Here is a 16,326-nt window from a genome sequence, read left to right as displayed (position 1 = left end):
AGAGGTCAGTTGTGCTGGCTAGTTTTACATCAGCTTGACACAAGCTATAGCCATCTCAGAGGAGGGAACCTCAGTTGAGTAAATGCCTCTATAAGACTGAGCCTTAGGCAAACCTGTCTACTGAGCACTTTCTTAATTTGTAATTGATGTGGGAGGACCCAGCCACTGTAGGTGGGGCCACCATTGAGCTGGTTGTCCTAGGTTCTATAGGAAAGCAGGCTGAGCAAGCTATAGAGAGCAAGCCGGTAAGCAGCACTCTTCCATGGCCCTGGCATCAGCTCCTGACTCCAGGTTCATATCCTATTTGAGTTCCTGTCCTGACTTCCTTTGATAATGAACAGTGATGTGAAAGCCTAAGTCACAAAAAACAAAAACAAAAACAAAAAAACCACCTTGCTTTTGGGTCATGGTGTTTCATCACAGCAATAGTAACCCTAAGACAATTCTTGTGTTTCAGAGTCTTGCTCATCCTTGAAAGTTCTGGACTCAGAATTTGTTACAAGCTTCTAACTTTACCGTGGCTCTATTCAGGACCTGGCTGCAGCAGCCCCTGAGGGGAGAAATTATTGTGACTGTAGCATGAGACATCAAGCAGTTGGCTCAGTACTGGAAAAATAAAGGATACGGCCAGATTGGTTCTCCTGTCTGTAGCAATGTTAGCCTCAAGGAAGAAGAAGATGGCCAGTTCTTCACGCTCACCTGCCCTTCTAATGTGGAAGCCAGACAAGGTTCAAAATGGACCCTACAGCATGGAGAAGCAAATACTCACTTCAAGACTCTTGCGTGACACTGAAACCTGTCGACAGAATTTTAGGAACTTTCCATACCCAGATGTGGCCGGTCCTCGGAAAGCGTTGAGTCGGCTCCGAGAGCTCTGCCTGAAGTGGCTGAGACCTGAGGTTCACTCCAAGGAACAAATCGTGGAGTTGCTAGTGCTGGAGCAATTCCTGACCATCCTGCCTGGGGAGGTTAGGACTTGGGTAAATTCTCAGTACCCAGAGAGCACCGAGGAGGTGGTGGCTCTGGTGGAGGATCTGACGCAGATCCTAGAAGAAGAAGGTGAGCATGTACAACAGGGAGGGGTAGAATCCATTGCGCAGTTAGAGAAGACACCTCTGAGAGCAGCACCGACCCCCCACCCCCCCCCCACACACACCCTGAGTGAAATTGGGGAGAATAAAGGTCAGTGAGTGCTGAGCTTTAACATGAGGTCTGTCCTGCGTCGGGTCCCGTCCAGAGCACTTGAGACTGCCGTGTCTTGCAGAAGTTTGCACCATTGTGCTAATAAACCATTAGTTTTATGAATTGGGTTTTTACAAAAATATGCTTCCAACTCACAACTTTGTATCAGAGATTTAGAGAACAGGAGATGCATGTAGCCTGGTGTTGGAGTGCTTGCCTCACACACACGAGGTCTGAGCTTTAATCCCAGCACCACCAATGAATAACAAAGAAATAATAGAAAAGCACACTTTCTCTGCCTATTCTTAGTGCCAAAGCAGGCTTGTTTTTGAAGTCTGCATTGATGGGTTAGGGCAAGTCATTGGCCTTTTCTCTGACTGAGGGTTAGTGAGGTTCTCAGTGTCATTTGCCCTCTCACATTAAGAGTGTACACTTCTGCCCGGTGATGTGTGTCCCAGACCATGCAAACAGACTAATCACTATTGTCTTCCTCAGCTCCTCAGAATTCTGCCCTCCCCCAAGAAGCCCCAGAGGAGGACCCCAGACATGCTTTCCAGGCAGGGTGGCTCAATGACTTGGTGACCAAAGTGAGTCTGACTTTTCTTTTGTGACTTTAAAGTTGCTTCTTAGTGCATGAGGACATTTTGTCCCAGACCTATCCCTACTAAGCCCTCAAAAGCCCCATCCAGAACCTCAGCGGCCTCAGTTTCCCTGAGTAAACCCACATGCCTCTCTCATCTTCCTCACTCTGACTTTCATCAGCAGTACTGAGTGAAGGCTGAGAGACTGGCCCCGCAGGGAGATGGGATGTAGGTTGGGGCTCTTGGTGCCAGTTTTGAGTCTGTAACTTGACACGGGATCTTCAGCACTCTGGCCTAAGTTCCTAGGTGCCAGGAAGGAAACTGTACACACTGACTGGGGATTCTGGGTTATCCTAGATTGTAGTGCGGGTGCTCTTATTTTCCTTCATCAAAAAGTAAAGGTTATATATTCTGTGATCAGCTGTTTGATTGGTTTTAAGAATAACAACTCAGAAAGAAAAAGAAAAAAATAACAACTCAGGCAAGATTAAGAGGATGATTTCCTGCGGGCCTGTAGCCTGAGGTGGTTTGGTTGGTTGGTTGGTTGGTTTGGTTTTTCAAGACAGGGTTTTCTCTGTGTAGCCCTGGCTGTCCTAGTCTCACTTTGTAGACCAGGCTGGCCTCAAACTCACAGCGATCGCCTGCCTCTGCCTCCCGAGTGTCAAACCATTATTTTTTAAATAGATGATACTTGGAAAATCAGAAAATCTAGGGGAAATGTGTTAGAAATTTAGAAGCAGACTTCTATAGAAAATAACATGCAAAAATGTATCCATGTTATACAAAGATCATATGCTAAACCAAAATAAAAGGAGACTAGAGAGATGGCCCTGTAGTTAGGAGCACTGGCTTCTTTTTCAGAGGTCCTAGGTTCAATTCCCAGCACCTACATGACAGCTCACAGCTCCAAGGGATCTGACATCCTCACAGAGACATACATGCAGGCAAAACACCAATACACATGAAGTAAAAGTTTTACTCTTCAGTTATTTTTCAGCTGGGCAGGACTGAGGCATAGTGTCCTGAGTTCATAGGCTACACCCTAAGACCTTGACTCAAAAACAGGTAATTTTTTTAAAGTTACAACTGAAAAAGGGAGCTTGCCAGAGTAATGAAGAGCCTAGTGGTGCACACCTGTGATCCCAGCACTAGGGGACCAGAGGCAGGTGGATCACTCTGAGTTTGAGTGGCCAGCCTGGTCTACACAGTGAGTTCTAGGCCAGGCAGAGCCACGTAGTGAGACCCTACCTTAAAACATTTTTAAAAACAAGAACAAAAAGAGACAGTAAACTTTCCAGTAAACGTGTCCACAAATGCAGGAGTTGATCAGAAATAAGAAAGAATAGGGATAAAAAGAGTGGACTCTCTCTTTCATTGTAGAGCAGGTAACGTTTTAATTATAGCATGCTGAATTTACTCTTGAGGCAGAATCAGCCCTCTCATCCTGTTTTCAGCCTTCTGTTCTTGGGAGGTGGCTCAGTAGGCAAAACGCACACCACAGAGACACGGCCTTAGTCTGGATCTGCAGAAGCCACACAAAGCTAGATGTGGCGATGCATGCCCATTCCGTCAGAGCGCCTAAGCAAGGCAGGAGGCAGGCACAGGAGGATTCTTGGAAGTTCACAGGTCAGCTAGCAAACAGGAGACCGTGTCTCAAGTAAGCTAGAAGTGAAGTAATGGCTGACTGACACCCGAGAGTGTCTTCCAACAATCTGCACACAATCTACACACACACCATGATATAGGCATGATTCAAATACACACACACACACACACACACTTTCTTATGCACAGGCACACACATATAAGTAACATCGTTTTCTTTTCTTTTTTTCAGTGCTAGGGGTAAGATCTAAGTCTAAACTCTACTAGTCCTTCCACTGAGCCCTTTTCTTCTTTAAGATGGAGCCACCAAATGCATGTGCTAGTACCAGCTGAAAACAATACATTCTACCTTATTTTCAAATGTTCCTTTAAGGACCTTTGAAGGACACTATGGAGTCAGCCATACATTGGATGAGCGTTTTTGGACTTTGGTCAGTTGGTTGATAGATTGGTTAAGGTTAAGGCAACGTCTCACAGTGTAGCTAGCTCAGGCTGGAACTTAGGCTCTCCTATCCCAACTTGTTGAATGCTGGGATTACAAGTGTCAGCCACCACGGCCAGCAGGATGAGACACACCCAGAGTCACCACTGTCTCCTTTCTCACTAGTTCTTCCGTCAAGCTAAGTTCTGTTTCATATTTTAGGAATCGATGACATTCCAAGACGTGGCTGTGGACATCACTCAGGAGGACTGGGAACTTATGCACCCTGTTCAGAAGGAACTGTATAAGACCGTGACTTTACAAAACTATTGGAACATGGTCTCTCTAGGTAAGGCCCACACTCTTGTCCCCAAGGGCTGGGCACAGGATGGTCCTGCCCCTCCTTACTAAACATTAAGTTTAGAGCCCAGGAGGAGCTGAAAACACAACTTAAAGGTGAGAAGTCTCTTTCAGGCACAAAAATGGTCATGTGCTACTGTTCCCCCAAAAGAAAGGCTTGCTGGGTGGGTCAGTGTGCGTCACGATGCATAGCAGTGCTGCACTGCCACTGGCTGTTCTCCTATTAGGTCACATCCGTGAGCCATTGTCTCTCCACAGACACCCAGGTAGAGATTAGGTAATGCAATCGCACAGCTCCTTATCTCAGGATAAACTGCCTCTGTTCCTCCTGAACAGGGCTGACTGTGTACAGGCCGACTGTCATTCCCATTTTGGAAGAGCCGTGGATGGTGATAAAAGAAATTGTAGAAGGCCCTAGTCCAGGTAAGCAGAAAAGCCAGCACGTGACTTGACACTTACGAATCGGTGTCCTCAGTTTGTTGATGGTCGGTTTATAGCATGGCAAGGTGACTCTGCAGAGGCGCCCCGCTGGCCCAGATCTCGGAGCTGTCGGCACTGCTGCCTCACAGGAACTCTTCAGGAAAAGGTGCTGAGCACTTTTGTGGCTTCTTCAGGGTCTGCACAGTTTAGCCTCAAGGATCCCTAGACTCCATCGCTGGGGTCTCATTGTGCCGTTCCTCACCCCTACCCCATATGTAAGGATGAGTCAGGGTTCTCTAAAGGAACAGAGCTGACTGAATTATATATCTATATATGTATCTATAGTATATAATAAATCCTGTATATAATAAACATGGGATATATATATATATATGAATGATTTATTAGAGTGGCTTACAGGCTATGGCCCAAGTAGTCCAACAATGGCTGTCTCCTGACAGAAAGGCCAAAGAATCCAGTAGTCAGTTGTTCAGCCCCTGTCACTAGATGTCTCTGCACCCCAATGTGGTATTGGAATTCCAGAGAGTTACTGGAGAGCTGCTGCCTCCAGTCTGTATTGGATCCTGAAGAGTTTGCCTCTGACACCAGCCAAGGAGTGCCTCAGCACCTGGACAGGTGAACTTGACAGTGAGAGCGGGAAAGCAGGCATCCCTCCTCAGAATCTTTTTCTGTGGGTTGCTGCCAGAGGGTGTGGCTCAGATTTAGGGTGAGTCTTCCCCCACCCGCCACCCTGGCTGCCTTAGTGTCCTTGACTGGTGACGTAGTAAGCTGACAACCAAGATGAGCGTCGTGGTAGACAAGTGTAGACAGCCACAAAAACCTACATCTCAGACTCCCTTGGCATTTTAGTTTATTTTCCTCTGTTCACTAACAAACCGCTTTGTGTGCAGGCATAGTATCTCGCCTGCACGAAACACTCAGTCCCTCTGAGTCCCCAGAAGCACTGACTGTTGATTCTGCCCATGGTCCACTGTTGTGTACAAATCTGTAAGATAAGCAGAAGTTGGTCTAAACCTTGAGCAACTTGCTGGTCTCCAGGACAAAACCTGGATTTTTTAAGTAATTGTTTGTATTTTCAAAATAAGATTCTGGTTTGACCCTGGAGACCCTTGTCCCTGGCGTTGTGTTTGCTCACAGGGGGGGAGGGTTTTTCATATAAAGTCAGGATAAAAATCTTTTCAAGAACTGGGCATGTGACTCACTGAGGAGTACCTCCCAGCATGCACAGGGGCCGGAGCTTGATCCCAGCAGTGAAAAAGAATAAAAAGGATTGTGGCTTTTTTCAGAAAACATCTAAGCTGGGCGTGGTGGCACACACCCATAATCCCAGCGAGTATCGAATTGCTCATAGCCAGCCCAGGTGAACAGTGACACCCTGCCACTGGGATCAAAGGTGTACGCCACCACACCCCACCTTCAAAAATGGTTTTTTAAAGATTTACTTATTTATTATATGTATACAGTGTTCTGCCTACATGTACACCTGCAGGCCAGAAGAGGCATCAGATTACATTACAGATGGTTGTGAACCACCATGTGGTTGCTGGGAATTGAACTCAGGACCTTTGGAAGAGCAGGCAGCACTGTTAACCACTGAGCCATCTCTCCAGCCCATCAAAAATGTTTTTTAAGTGTTCCTCAGCACTTGGGAGGCAGAGGCTGGTGGATCTCCGGGTTCAAGGCCAGCCTGGTCTACAGTTTGCAGGACAGCCAAGGATACACAGAGAAGCCCTGTCTTGAAATACCAAACAAAAAAAACAAGTGCATAAAAAGCTGTTTCATTCTTTTTTTTCTTTCCTCCCATTCTTATCTCCTTTGCAGTAACTTGATTTTGAAAGACTGCAAACCTGTAGAAAAGTTGGAACCGTAATGCATGGAACATCAGTTAACCTGGAGTCGTGAATTGCTATTGCTCATTTGAACTGCTCAAGATGTTTTCTTCCCAGTTCTGCTCCCATCCAGAGCTTCTGTCCTGCCACCTGCTGGCTCTTGTCATTAGTCCCTTTTAATGTAAAGTTGTCCCCTGCGCTTGCTCACTTCCCCCCCCCTTCTCTCTCTCTCTCTCTCTCTCTCTCTCTCTCTCTCTCTCTCTCTCTCTCTCTCTCTCTCTCTCTCTCTCTCTCTCTCTGGAAGTTGGCTTTTGGTTTTTCAAGGCAGGGTTTCTCTGTGTAGCCCTGGCTATCCTAGACTCCCTTTGTAGACCAGGCTACCCTCAAATTCAGAGATCTGCCTGCCTCTGCCTCCTGGAGTGCTGGGATTACAGGCTTGAGCCACTGTGCCCAGCTCATTTCTCCTATTGACTGATCTGTGCTGTCACTTTTTTCTTTCTGTCTGTTTAGCTTTCGAAGGATCAGGTTCCCTTATTGTGCTTCCACACACGCTTGGTTGTGGGGGATCTCTCCGCCGTGCCCTTCCGCCCTCAGTGCCCCTTGTTGACTTGGTTGTGGGGGGGGTCTCTCCGCCGTGCCCTTCCGCCCTCAGTGCGCCTTGTTGACTTGGTTGTGGGGGGGGTCTCCGCCGTGCCCTTCCGCCCTCAGTGCGCCTTGTTGACTTGGTTGTGGGGGGGTCTCTCCGCCGTGCCCTTCCGCCCTCAGTGCGCCTTGTTGACTTGGTTGTGGGGGGTCTCTCCGCCGTGCTCTTCCGCCCTCAGTGCCCCTTGTTGACTTGGTTGTGGGGGGTCTCTCCGCCGTGCCCTTCCGCCCTCAGTGCGCCTTGTTGACTTGCTTGTGGGGGGTCTCTCCGCCGTGCTCTTCCGCCCTCAGTGCCCCTTGTTGACTTGGTTGTGGGGGGTCTCTCCGCCGTGCCCTTCCGCCCTCAGTGCGCCTTGTTGACTTGGTTGTGGGGGGGTCTCTCCGCCGTGCCCTTCCGCCCTCAGTGCGCCTTGTTGACTTGGTTGTGGAGGGGTCTCTCCGCAGTGCCCTTCCGCCCTCAGTGCGCCTTGTTGACTTGGTTGTGGGGGGGTCTCTCCGCCGTGCCCTTCCGCCCTCAGTGCGCCTTGTTTCCCTTCCGTAGCTCTTGTGTCTATGACTCTCCCCACCTCGTGGGCCCCTTTCTAATCTCGTGGCCATCACTCCCATTTATACGCGGTGCCTGTTTAACAACTGGAGGCTAATGGGCCAGGGAAGTGGCTCCATGGGTAATTTAGATGCTTCCCACACAAGCCTGGCGACCCGAGTTGATCCTTGCAACCCATACAAAGGTAGAAGAAGATAACAGACACCACAAAATTGTTCTCTGACCCGTGGCTTTGGCACACATACCCATACATGCCATCATGCATGCATGTACACATAGATTATTTTCTAACAAATGAAAAGAATTAGAAGCTAGGAGCCAAGTATGAGAGAAAACTATTTCAGAAACGTGTCTTTCTGAGCCTGGCTTACCTCACTTAGTATGTTTTCCAGATCCATCCACTTTCCTACAAATTGATAGAATTCTATCATATCACGTCATCGTTATGAGTTCATCTGTCGGCATCTAGGCTGAATCCATGTCCTTACTTGTGTAAAAAGAGGAGCAGTGACTGTGGATGAGCAGGTGTCACTCTGGCAGGATGTAGAGTCCTTTGGGTATGTGCTCAGGACTGCTAAGCTGGGTCATATGACAGATCTGTTAGTTTTTTGAGAAATCTCCATACTGATTTCCTTATGCATAGACTTTTTTCTTTTTCCTTTTTTTTTTTTTTAAGTCTTTCATGATAATATTTTTTAAGAGTCCAAGATAGTCTTGTTTACGGAGCGATCCTAATTTCTCTGCTTCCTCATGAATAGATTCCATCTCATCTGTTTGTTGTTTATTTAACTGTTTGTCTGAGATAGGCTCTCACTCTGCCTCAAACTCAGCGATCTGCCTGCCTCTCTCTCCTGAGGTAAAAGGTGTGCACCACCATGCCTGGCAGCTTTCTGCTTTTTAAAGTCATGAGTTCATACTGATAGATCTCATTAAAATCAGGTACCATAAGTGTTCTCATCCCATTTTGTATTTTTTAATCCTATATAATACCTAATCTGGTTCACACCTCAGTATGTTTACTTCTTTGCTCTGTTATATATTCCACAGATACTTTTAGAATTATTAGCCGGGCAGTGGTGGCGTTCGCCTTTGATGCCAGCACTTGGGAGGCAGTGGTGGCGTATGCCTTTGATGCCAGCACTTGGGAGGCAGAGGCAGGTAGATCTCTGTAGCCTGGTCTGCAAAGCAAGTCTAGCACGGTCAAGGCTACACAGAGAAACCTTGTCTCGGAAAAAAAAAAGAATTATTATACATCAGTGTTGCTACCAGTAACAAACTATTAGAAATCTTACAATTTCATTGGAGCCTTTTTTATTTTGTCTTTATACCATATCTGATTAGGGATATAGTCTTGCTTTTCTGTTTTACATATTTGATTATATCAAAACACTAACATAGTTCAGAAATTAGAACTATATAAAAAGATATAAACTCTGATGCTTTCTGCTCCCTGTAGATAATCTCTCTATTAATTTGTTTCTGAGTTCTCTTTCTTGTGTTTCCTTTTGTAAAAAAAAAAGAAAATTAACATTTTAAATACAAAGAACATTTTGTGCTACTCTTGCATTTTGCTATTATTACTACTTAAGACACCAACTTGAATATCCACTAATACAGAATTAACAATGACTTAAACAATAATGACAAAGTTCTGTGTGGTTTCTCTTTTTTTAAAAGTTCACTTGTGTGCTCGCTTCGGCAGCACAGATACTAAAATTGGAACGATACAGAGAAGATTAGCATGGCTCCTGTGCAAGGATGACACGCAAATTCGTGAAGCGTTCCATATTTTAAAAAAAAAAAAAAGTTCACTTGTTTATTACATATTCTAAGGATTACTACTGGAAAAGCTAATTCTTTTCCATAATCATGGCGTTTAACTGGCAGAATTTTTGGCAATTTCATTGGCACACAGGAGCAGTCATGTGGAGTAGTGAGATGACCTCAGCTGGGCAGGATGCTCTCTGGGAGGTACTGCTAGTAGAGCCATTTGAGTGAACCTCATAACATAGGCGTTACACCATCTAGGGGCTCAGGTTAGGCTACAAAGTGAAGGGGGGCTGTTTGCAGTTATGTGTGAGAGATTTTGATAAGCACAGAAACTGGGAAAGGCCAAGTTCTTTTAAGTTTTCTGTGTCTAGCCAGCCCTTACCCAGTGCCTAATGTCCTCTGCAAATGGCTCCCGTCACTCCCTTCCAGTTGAGTCTAGCTTTGTCCTATGCCCCTGGGCTGCTTGCACTCTCATCTGCGAATGCTGAGGATTTTGCTGTCTTGCCAGCTCACATATGAGCAGTTTGTTGAACCTTTGATTAGGATATCTCATCTGTTCTACTCAAGAAAAGAGCCAGGTGTGATGTCACGCCTCTTTCATGGCAGCACTTGGGAGGCAGAGGCAGGCAGAGCTACGTAAGTTCATCGCCAGCCTGGTCCATGTAGCCAGTTTAGGCAGCCAGGGCTACAGAGAGACCCGTCTAAAAGAGTGGATAAGGGAACTTGAAACATGGATATTTTGTAAATAATAGTTTAGGCCTTTAGTGGCCGTTACTGTGTCATAACTGTTTTGTTTTGTTTTTTGAGACAGAGTTTCTCTCTGTAGCCTTGGCTGTCCTGGACTCAATCGATACACAAGGCTGGCCTCAAACTCACATAGATTCACCTGTCTCCACCTCCTAAGCGCTGGGATTAAAGGTGTGTGCTGTCCTGTCCTGCTCAAAACCACTTTTTTTTAATGCGTAAGATTTTTTTGGCTACATGTATGTATGTGTACTATGTGTCTGTGGTATCTGTGGAGGTCAGAAGAGGGGGCCAGATCCCCTGGAATGGGAGTTAAGGATGGTTGTTAGCCATCATGTGGGTGCTGAGAACCTCTGCAAGGGGAAGGGCCCTTAACTGCCGAGCCAGCTCTCCAGCCCCTGGTCAGAACTCCTGTAGTTATGTTTGTACAGGACCTAGCCACGCTGTGACGCTCTATTCGGATCCACCAACTCCACTGTGGTTTCTGTTACCTACTGAATCAACATTGATTCCCTTATTGGAAATGCTAGACTACTGTTGGACCTTATTAGCCAATAAGACAGCCCTTCTAAGCAACCATTCTGGCTAGTTATGTACACATAGTTCAGCCTTGATTCATGGTCTCAGTTCATAATAGACTGACTTGCTTAAGTGTATTTGTATTAAAATAGTACCTGTGAGCTTTTGCTTTTAGCTTGTTATAATTTGTGGTGTAATTCAGAGGTAGAGCACTTATCTAGAATGCATGTGGGCCTGGATTCAGAGTGTGTGTGTGTGTGTGTGTGTGTGTGTGTGTGTGTCTGTGTGTGTGTGTGTCTCTATGTCTGTGTGTCTGTGTGTGTCTCTGTGTGTGTGTGTCTCTGTGTGTGTGTGTCTGTGTGTGTGTCTCTATGTCTGTGTGTCTGTGTGCATGGGCATGTGTGTGTGTCTGTATATTCTGAGTACTTCCTTTCTCAGTGGCTAGATACTGCAGCCTGATTACACAGACGTTAACTGAGCTTCTAGGACCAGCTGGTTCTCTTTGTTTACCTACTTGTTAAATCCATTCTTGTTTCGTTCTTTTGGGGCAGGACAACGTCCTGATTTGAGAGTTATCTTTTAAATTTTTTCACCTATAAAAAATCAGTGTAACTACACTTCTAGCACTAAATAGCAGTAAAAGTAACAGCCAGTTTATTAAAAATTAGAAAAAGGAAACTGTTTTCCCACCTCCTCTTCTAGCCAGTCATGCCAGCACTCCTTGTTCCACATTATCTCTAGACATGGTCTGCTCTCAACTGTGGTTTTTATATTTGAATAAAAGTAATGAAGATGGTTTGTACATTCAAGCAGTATAGGGAAGCAAATTAAATATGTGGTTTCTCCCCTCAGTGATTGCCAGGACCTCAACATTTGTGTGTGTGATACATGTGGCATGGCTCTCCATCCCGCCATGTGCAGTTTTACACTTGCTTGCTCTGCACAGTCTTTCCTCCATGTTCCTAGGCCTCCCTGATTTTACCAGTCACCACTATTCCACGCACGCCCTGCTCCACCCAGCCCCTTGCTCATAGATGCAGCATTTTCATTTCCAGTGGGCAAATACTGTCCTATTAAATTGACAGATTTGTAAAGTTATTATCCTTGAGTTTCATTTAGTTTCTGAGCCATCCAGTATCTTTTTCTATATTATAAATTATTCATCATATTATATACCCAAGACTTAAGTTACATATTTCCCACTTGGTATCGTAGGAGTATTATTGAGGAAAGGTTGAGGAATGGAGGAAAAGGAAATACTCGGAGACTCAGGCATATGCGGTGCCAGCTAAAGGTCTTAAAGCCCAGGAGAATTTATTTTCTGGTTCTCCATCTGTCTCCATCTCTGCCTTGCTTGCTGTCTGTCTGCTTGCTTGCACCCCTGCTTGCTCGTTGGCCCCCATCTTTCTGTCTCTCTTACTTGCTGTTCCCCATCTCACTCTGGCTTACACTCTCATGTCTGTTACTTGCTTGCCCTCTCCTTGAGCCAACCCAGTATTTTATTGAAATGACGTTCAATTTTTTCATTACAGATGACATCATGATTTTTTTTCCATCTTTTACAGTCACTAGGGCAATCAAAAATCAACAGAGTAGAAGGAAATACAAAAAGTTCTGTAACCCACAACAAAGCACACAACAAAGATCAATCCATTTTCAAGCAATGGTCAGCATAACCTCACCATTATTTTTTAAGCAATACACAGGAAAAATTAACCACAAATTTCCCCGGGCTAAAGCCAATATGTTTACAAGATGGATCATAGCAATATAGCTTGAGCTAAATATTCTCTAAAGAAAAAACTTGACCTACTTCCTAGACCAACAGGTGTGCTAGCCAAGCCTAGGCTAACTGCCAAGGGGTCCCCTATTGTAAAATATCTGTAAAGCGTGATGTTCCAAGCCCACCTTCTAGTGATCTCAAAGCAGATTCTAAAGAAATGTTTCTACAGGTAACAGTATCTAGCCCGGCACCCTTATGTCCAGGTCTTAACTTTCTTTCTTGCAGATTCTGCTTGGGTGCTCACAGTCAGAGTGAAAAACTCTCTCCTTGTCTCAAGCCTTTGGTCAGATGCCCTCTTTCAACATTCTGTGTGGGAAAAAGTTTTCCCTGTATGATTTTCCTTAGGGCTGAGAAATAAAGAGAAAAAACAGATTTAGGAGAAATAGCAGATTTCTAAACAACATTACACCTGGACCATACATAATATTTAAGTGCAGTGGTGATCAGCCAGAGATATTTGGAACTTTGCCAAGCAAAGCCTCGACAGCTGCTCTGGATGATCTGGAGATCATGCTAGACAGTCAGAGGTCTCTGGAACTTTGTCAAGCAAAGCCTCTACCACTTATCCTCATATCTGCAGCAGGGTGTAATATAAAACTTGTTTTAAATCATCATATTGGAAATACAGCAGCAGGTATCAATAAATGCACACTTTGGTGCCTTGCAGCCAGGTTTTGGGTAGAGATTATTTTTGTTTGTATTTTGTGTAAACAAATTATTACCATTACAAGTCGTTATCACTCTTCCGAGTTCAGTTGGCTGGCCACCAAATCTAAAGTCTTGGACCGTTCTCTGAAGGAAAGGTTAAAAAAAAAAGACATAAACTATTTTCAGAGTTTACATCCAAGTTGAAAATATAGAAAATACACAAAGTTGTGAAATAATTATATAAGACCAAGTTCTAGCATTAAATAAGTTGCACTATACTGAAATTGCTGATATTCAGCCATTTGGCCTTGAAGATGATTTAAGCTTTCATTCATCTCCTCTGGGTTTAGACTGCAGGAAGGAACACTGTGAAGAAAACAGAGTGAAGTACAAGCATCTCTTTCAATAGGTAGAAAGCGTCTTAGGAGCAGACAGGCTGGGGTTAGCATGGCATCTAGACTGTGGGCGTAGCTTTGAACTTTAATATGAGGTGTAAAGTGGGGAGGGGCCTTCTTAGTCTTTAGGCTGCTTGTCCTCCCATTCTGCAGTGGAACAAAACAGCTTCAGTGCTTTCTAACAACCCAGCATTCAGCCTCACTGCCAAAGGCTCTCAAGTATGTCTGGGGGGACCCAATTATTTCAACTCATGTCCAAGGTGACAGTGAAACTTACACGGCTAGTCTGGAGATACTGGAGTCAAGGACTGTTGTCTAAGGCTGCTGAATAATTGAGAGTAGAGGCACTCCATGGGGTTGCTTTAGGAATATGTGAAGCCAGGCATGGTGGCGCACGCCTTTAATCCTAGCAGTCGGGAGGCAGAGGCAGCTGGATCTCTGTGAGTTCCAAGCCCAGCCTGGTCTACAAGCAAGTCCAGGACAGCCAATGCTACACAGAGAAACCCCATCTCAACCAAAAATTTAAAAAATATATTATGTAATAGCCTGGCATAGTAGCAAATGCCTATAATAATCCCAGGAGTCAGTAGGCTTATGCAGGTGGATCTGTGTGAATCCGAGGACAGCCTGGTCTACAGAGTAAGTTCCAGGACAACCAAAGCTACATAGACCCTGACTAAAAAAAAAACTTATTTTATTTATTATTATTATTGTTATTATTGTTGTTATTATTATTAGGTATTGTGCATATAGATAGATTGGAAGAGAAAATAAGAAAGCAGCATACTGACTTTATGAGACCATTGTATGTATAAATTACTCCATGAATCCCAAGTTTCTCATACCACTGTCCCCTGCCTCCTCTGTGTCCTTTATACTATGTTGACTAGAAAGTAGCCTGTTTTTAGTGATTTTTCTCCTCCTTTTTTAAGCATTCATTTTCCCTTTCCTAAACTGTAAAGACCATAAAGTGAAATTACCAGGACCATAATCTTGATATATTATTTTATTCATGTATATTATTTTGTTTCCTTTTATAAAAACAGAGTGAAAGTTTTAATCTTTGTTTTTATTTCAGAATGGGAAACTAAAGTTCAAGCACATAATCCATTAAATGAACTTCCTAAACTCAAACAGAGTGGAACCCAGACCGTCAAAATGGAAGAATTTGATGACTATGATGACAGCTTTGAGAGTCAGCCAGTGTATGACTTCAGGAAGATTCATGTGGATCACAGAGACTTCAGTTTGAAGTCAGAGCTTTCACAAGAAGACCCTACAGAAGAATATCTTAGTAAATACGATATATATAGAAATAACTTTGAAAAGCACACAAACCTAATTTTACCGTTTGACACCCAATCAGATAATAAAACTTCTCTGTATAATGAAAGCAAGCCAACGTTCAGTCATGTCTCATCTGGTGGTGTTGTACACGGGAAAATACTTCCTGGAGATAAGCCTTATTCATGTAATCGCTGTGGAAAAAAATTTAGGAAATACCCATCACTCCTGGCACACCGAAATAACCATGCCAAAGAGAAGCCGTATGAATGTGAAGAGTGTGGCAAAGAATTTAAGCATGTCTCATCCCTCATCGCACATCAGAGAATGCACACTGGAGAAAAACCATACGAATGCCACCAGTGTGGTAAAGCCTTCAGCCAGCGCGCACACCTCACTATACATCAGAGGATTCATACTGGAGAAAAACCCTACAAGTGTGATGATTGTGGAAAAGACTTCAGTCAGCGTGCCCATCTTACCATACATCAAAGGACACATACGGGAGAGAAACCATACAAATGCTTGGAATGCAGTAAAACCTTTAGCCATAGCTCATCACTGATTAATCATCAAAGAGTTCATACTGGAGAGAAGCCGTACATATGCAATGAGTGTGGGAAAACTTTCAGTCAGAGTACACACCTCCTCCAACACCAGAAAATTCATACTGGGAAAAAACCATATAAGTGCAACGAGTGTTGGAAAGTGTTTAGTCAAAGCACTTACCTTATCCGACATCAGAGAATCCACTCTGGGGAGAAGTGCTATAAATGCAGCGAGTGCGGGAAGGCCTTTGCCCACTCTTCAACTCTTGTGCAGCATCAGACCACTCACACCGGAGAGAAATCCTATGTCTGTAAGGTGTGCGGCAAAGCCTTCAGCCAGAGCGCTAACCTCACTCAGCACCACAGAACACACACTGGAGAGAAACCATATAAATGTAGTGTGTGTGGGAAAGCCTTCAGCCAGAGTGTGCACCTTACACAGCACCAGAGGATTCACAACGGAGAGAAGCCCTTTAAATGCAGCGTCTGTGGGAAAGCCTACAGACAAGGTGCAAACCTCACTCAGCATCAAAGGATTCACACTGGGGAGAAACCCTATAAGTGTAACCAGTGTGGGAAAGCTTTTATTTATTCTTCGTCACTTAATCAACATCGAAGAACTCACACCGGAGAGAGGCCCTATAAATGCAGCCATTGTAACAAAGACTTTAGCCAGAGAACATGCCTTATTCAGCACCAGAGGATTCACACCGGGGAGAAGCCCTACGCGTGCCGCATATGTGGCAAAAGCTTCACACAGAGTACAAACCTCATCCAACATCAGCGCGTTCACACAGGTGCCAGACATCGCAATTAGCGCACACGGGAGACTTGGTTTACGCTTTAAAACTTGATTGCTTAAATTTCATTGTGTGCTGTGCCGAAACACCCAAAAGAAATCTGAAGCAGTGCAGTGTGCTGGATCTCGCAGTATCATCGGAAGCACCAGAATTAGTAAAATGGCTCTCATCTATTTAGAGTTAGTGTGGAACTTAAAACTCCATCAACTGTTTAGCTTTTATCTGATATC

General features: G+C 44.6%; 1 protein-coding gene and 1 non-coding gene across 2 annotated transcripts; both read left to right on the top strand.

The window, feature by feature from the left end:
• The first annotated feature begins 407 nt into the window (after window positions 1-407).
• Znf287 (zinc finger protein 287) lies at window positions 408-16,113 on the top strand. Its single transcript, XM_051168362.1, has 5 exons — window positions 408-1,059; window positions 1,678-1,769; window positions 4,012-4,138; window positions 4,486-4,572; window positions 14,543-16,113. Exons 1-5 carry the CDS (start codon window positions 654-656, stop codon window positions 16,111-16,113), a joined length of 2,283 nt encoding a protein of 760 aa, XP_051024319.1. The 5' UTR covers window positions 408-653.
• LOC127208884 (U6 spliceosomal RNA) lies at window positions 9,292-9,398 on the top strand. The gene has a single exon (XR_007833148.1). It is a non-coding gene; the product is annotated as a U6 spliceosomal RNA (small nuclear RNA).
• Window positions 16,114-16,326: the final 213 nt, after the last annotated feature.

This window comes from Acomys russatus, chromosome 25 (genome assembly GCF_903995435.1).
Source record: "Acomys russatus chromosome 25, mAcoRus1.1, whole genome shotgun sequence".
Taxonomy (NCBI): Eukaryota; Metazoa; Chordata; class Mammalia; order Rodentia; family Muridae; genus Acomys; species Acomys russatus.
The sequence above is the reverse complement of the archived record's forward strand: the minus strand, read 5'-3'. Positions and strand labels throughout refer to the sequence as shown.

Coding starts and splice junctions, on each gene's coding strand:
- Znf287 (XM_051168362.1), top strand. CDS start 654: ATGTTAGCCTCAAGGAAGAAGAAGATGGCCAGTTCTTCACGCTCACCT. Junction 1,770..4,011: donor TCAATGACTTGGTGACCAAA/GTGAGTCTGACT, acceptor TTCATATTTTAG/GAATCGATGACATTCCAAGA. Junction 4,139..4,485: donor TTGGAACATGGTCTCTCTAG/GTAAGGCCCACA, acceptor CCTCCTGAACAG/GGCTGACTGTGTACAGGCCG.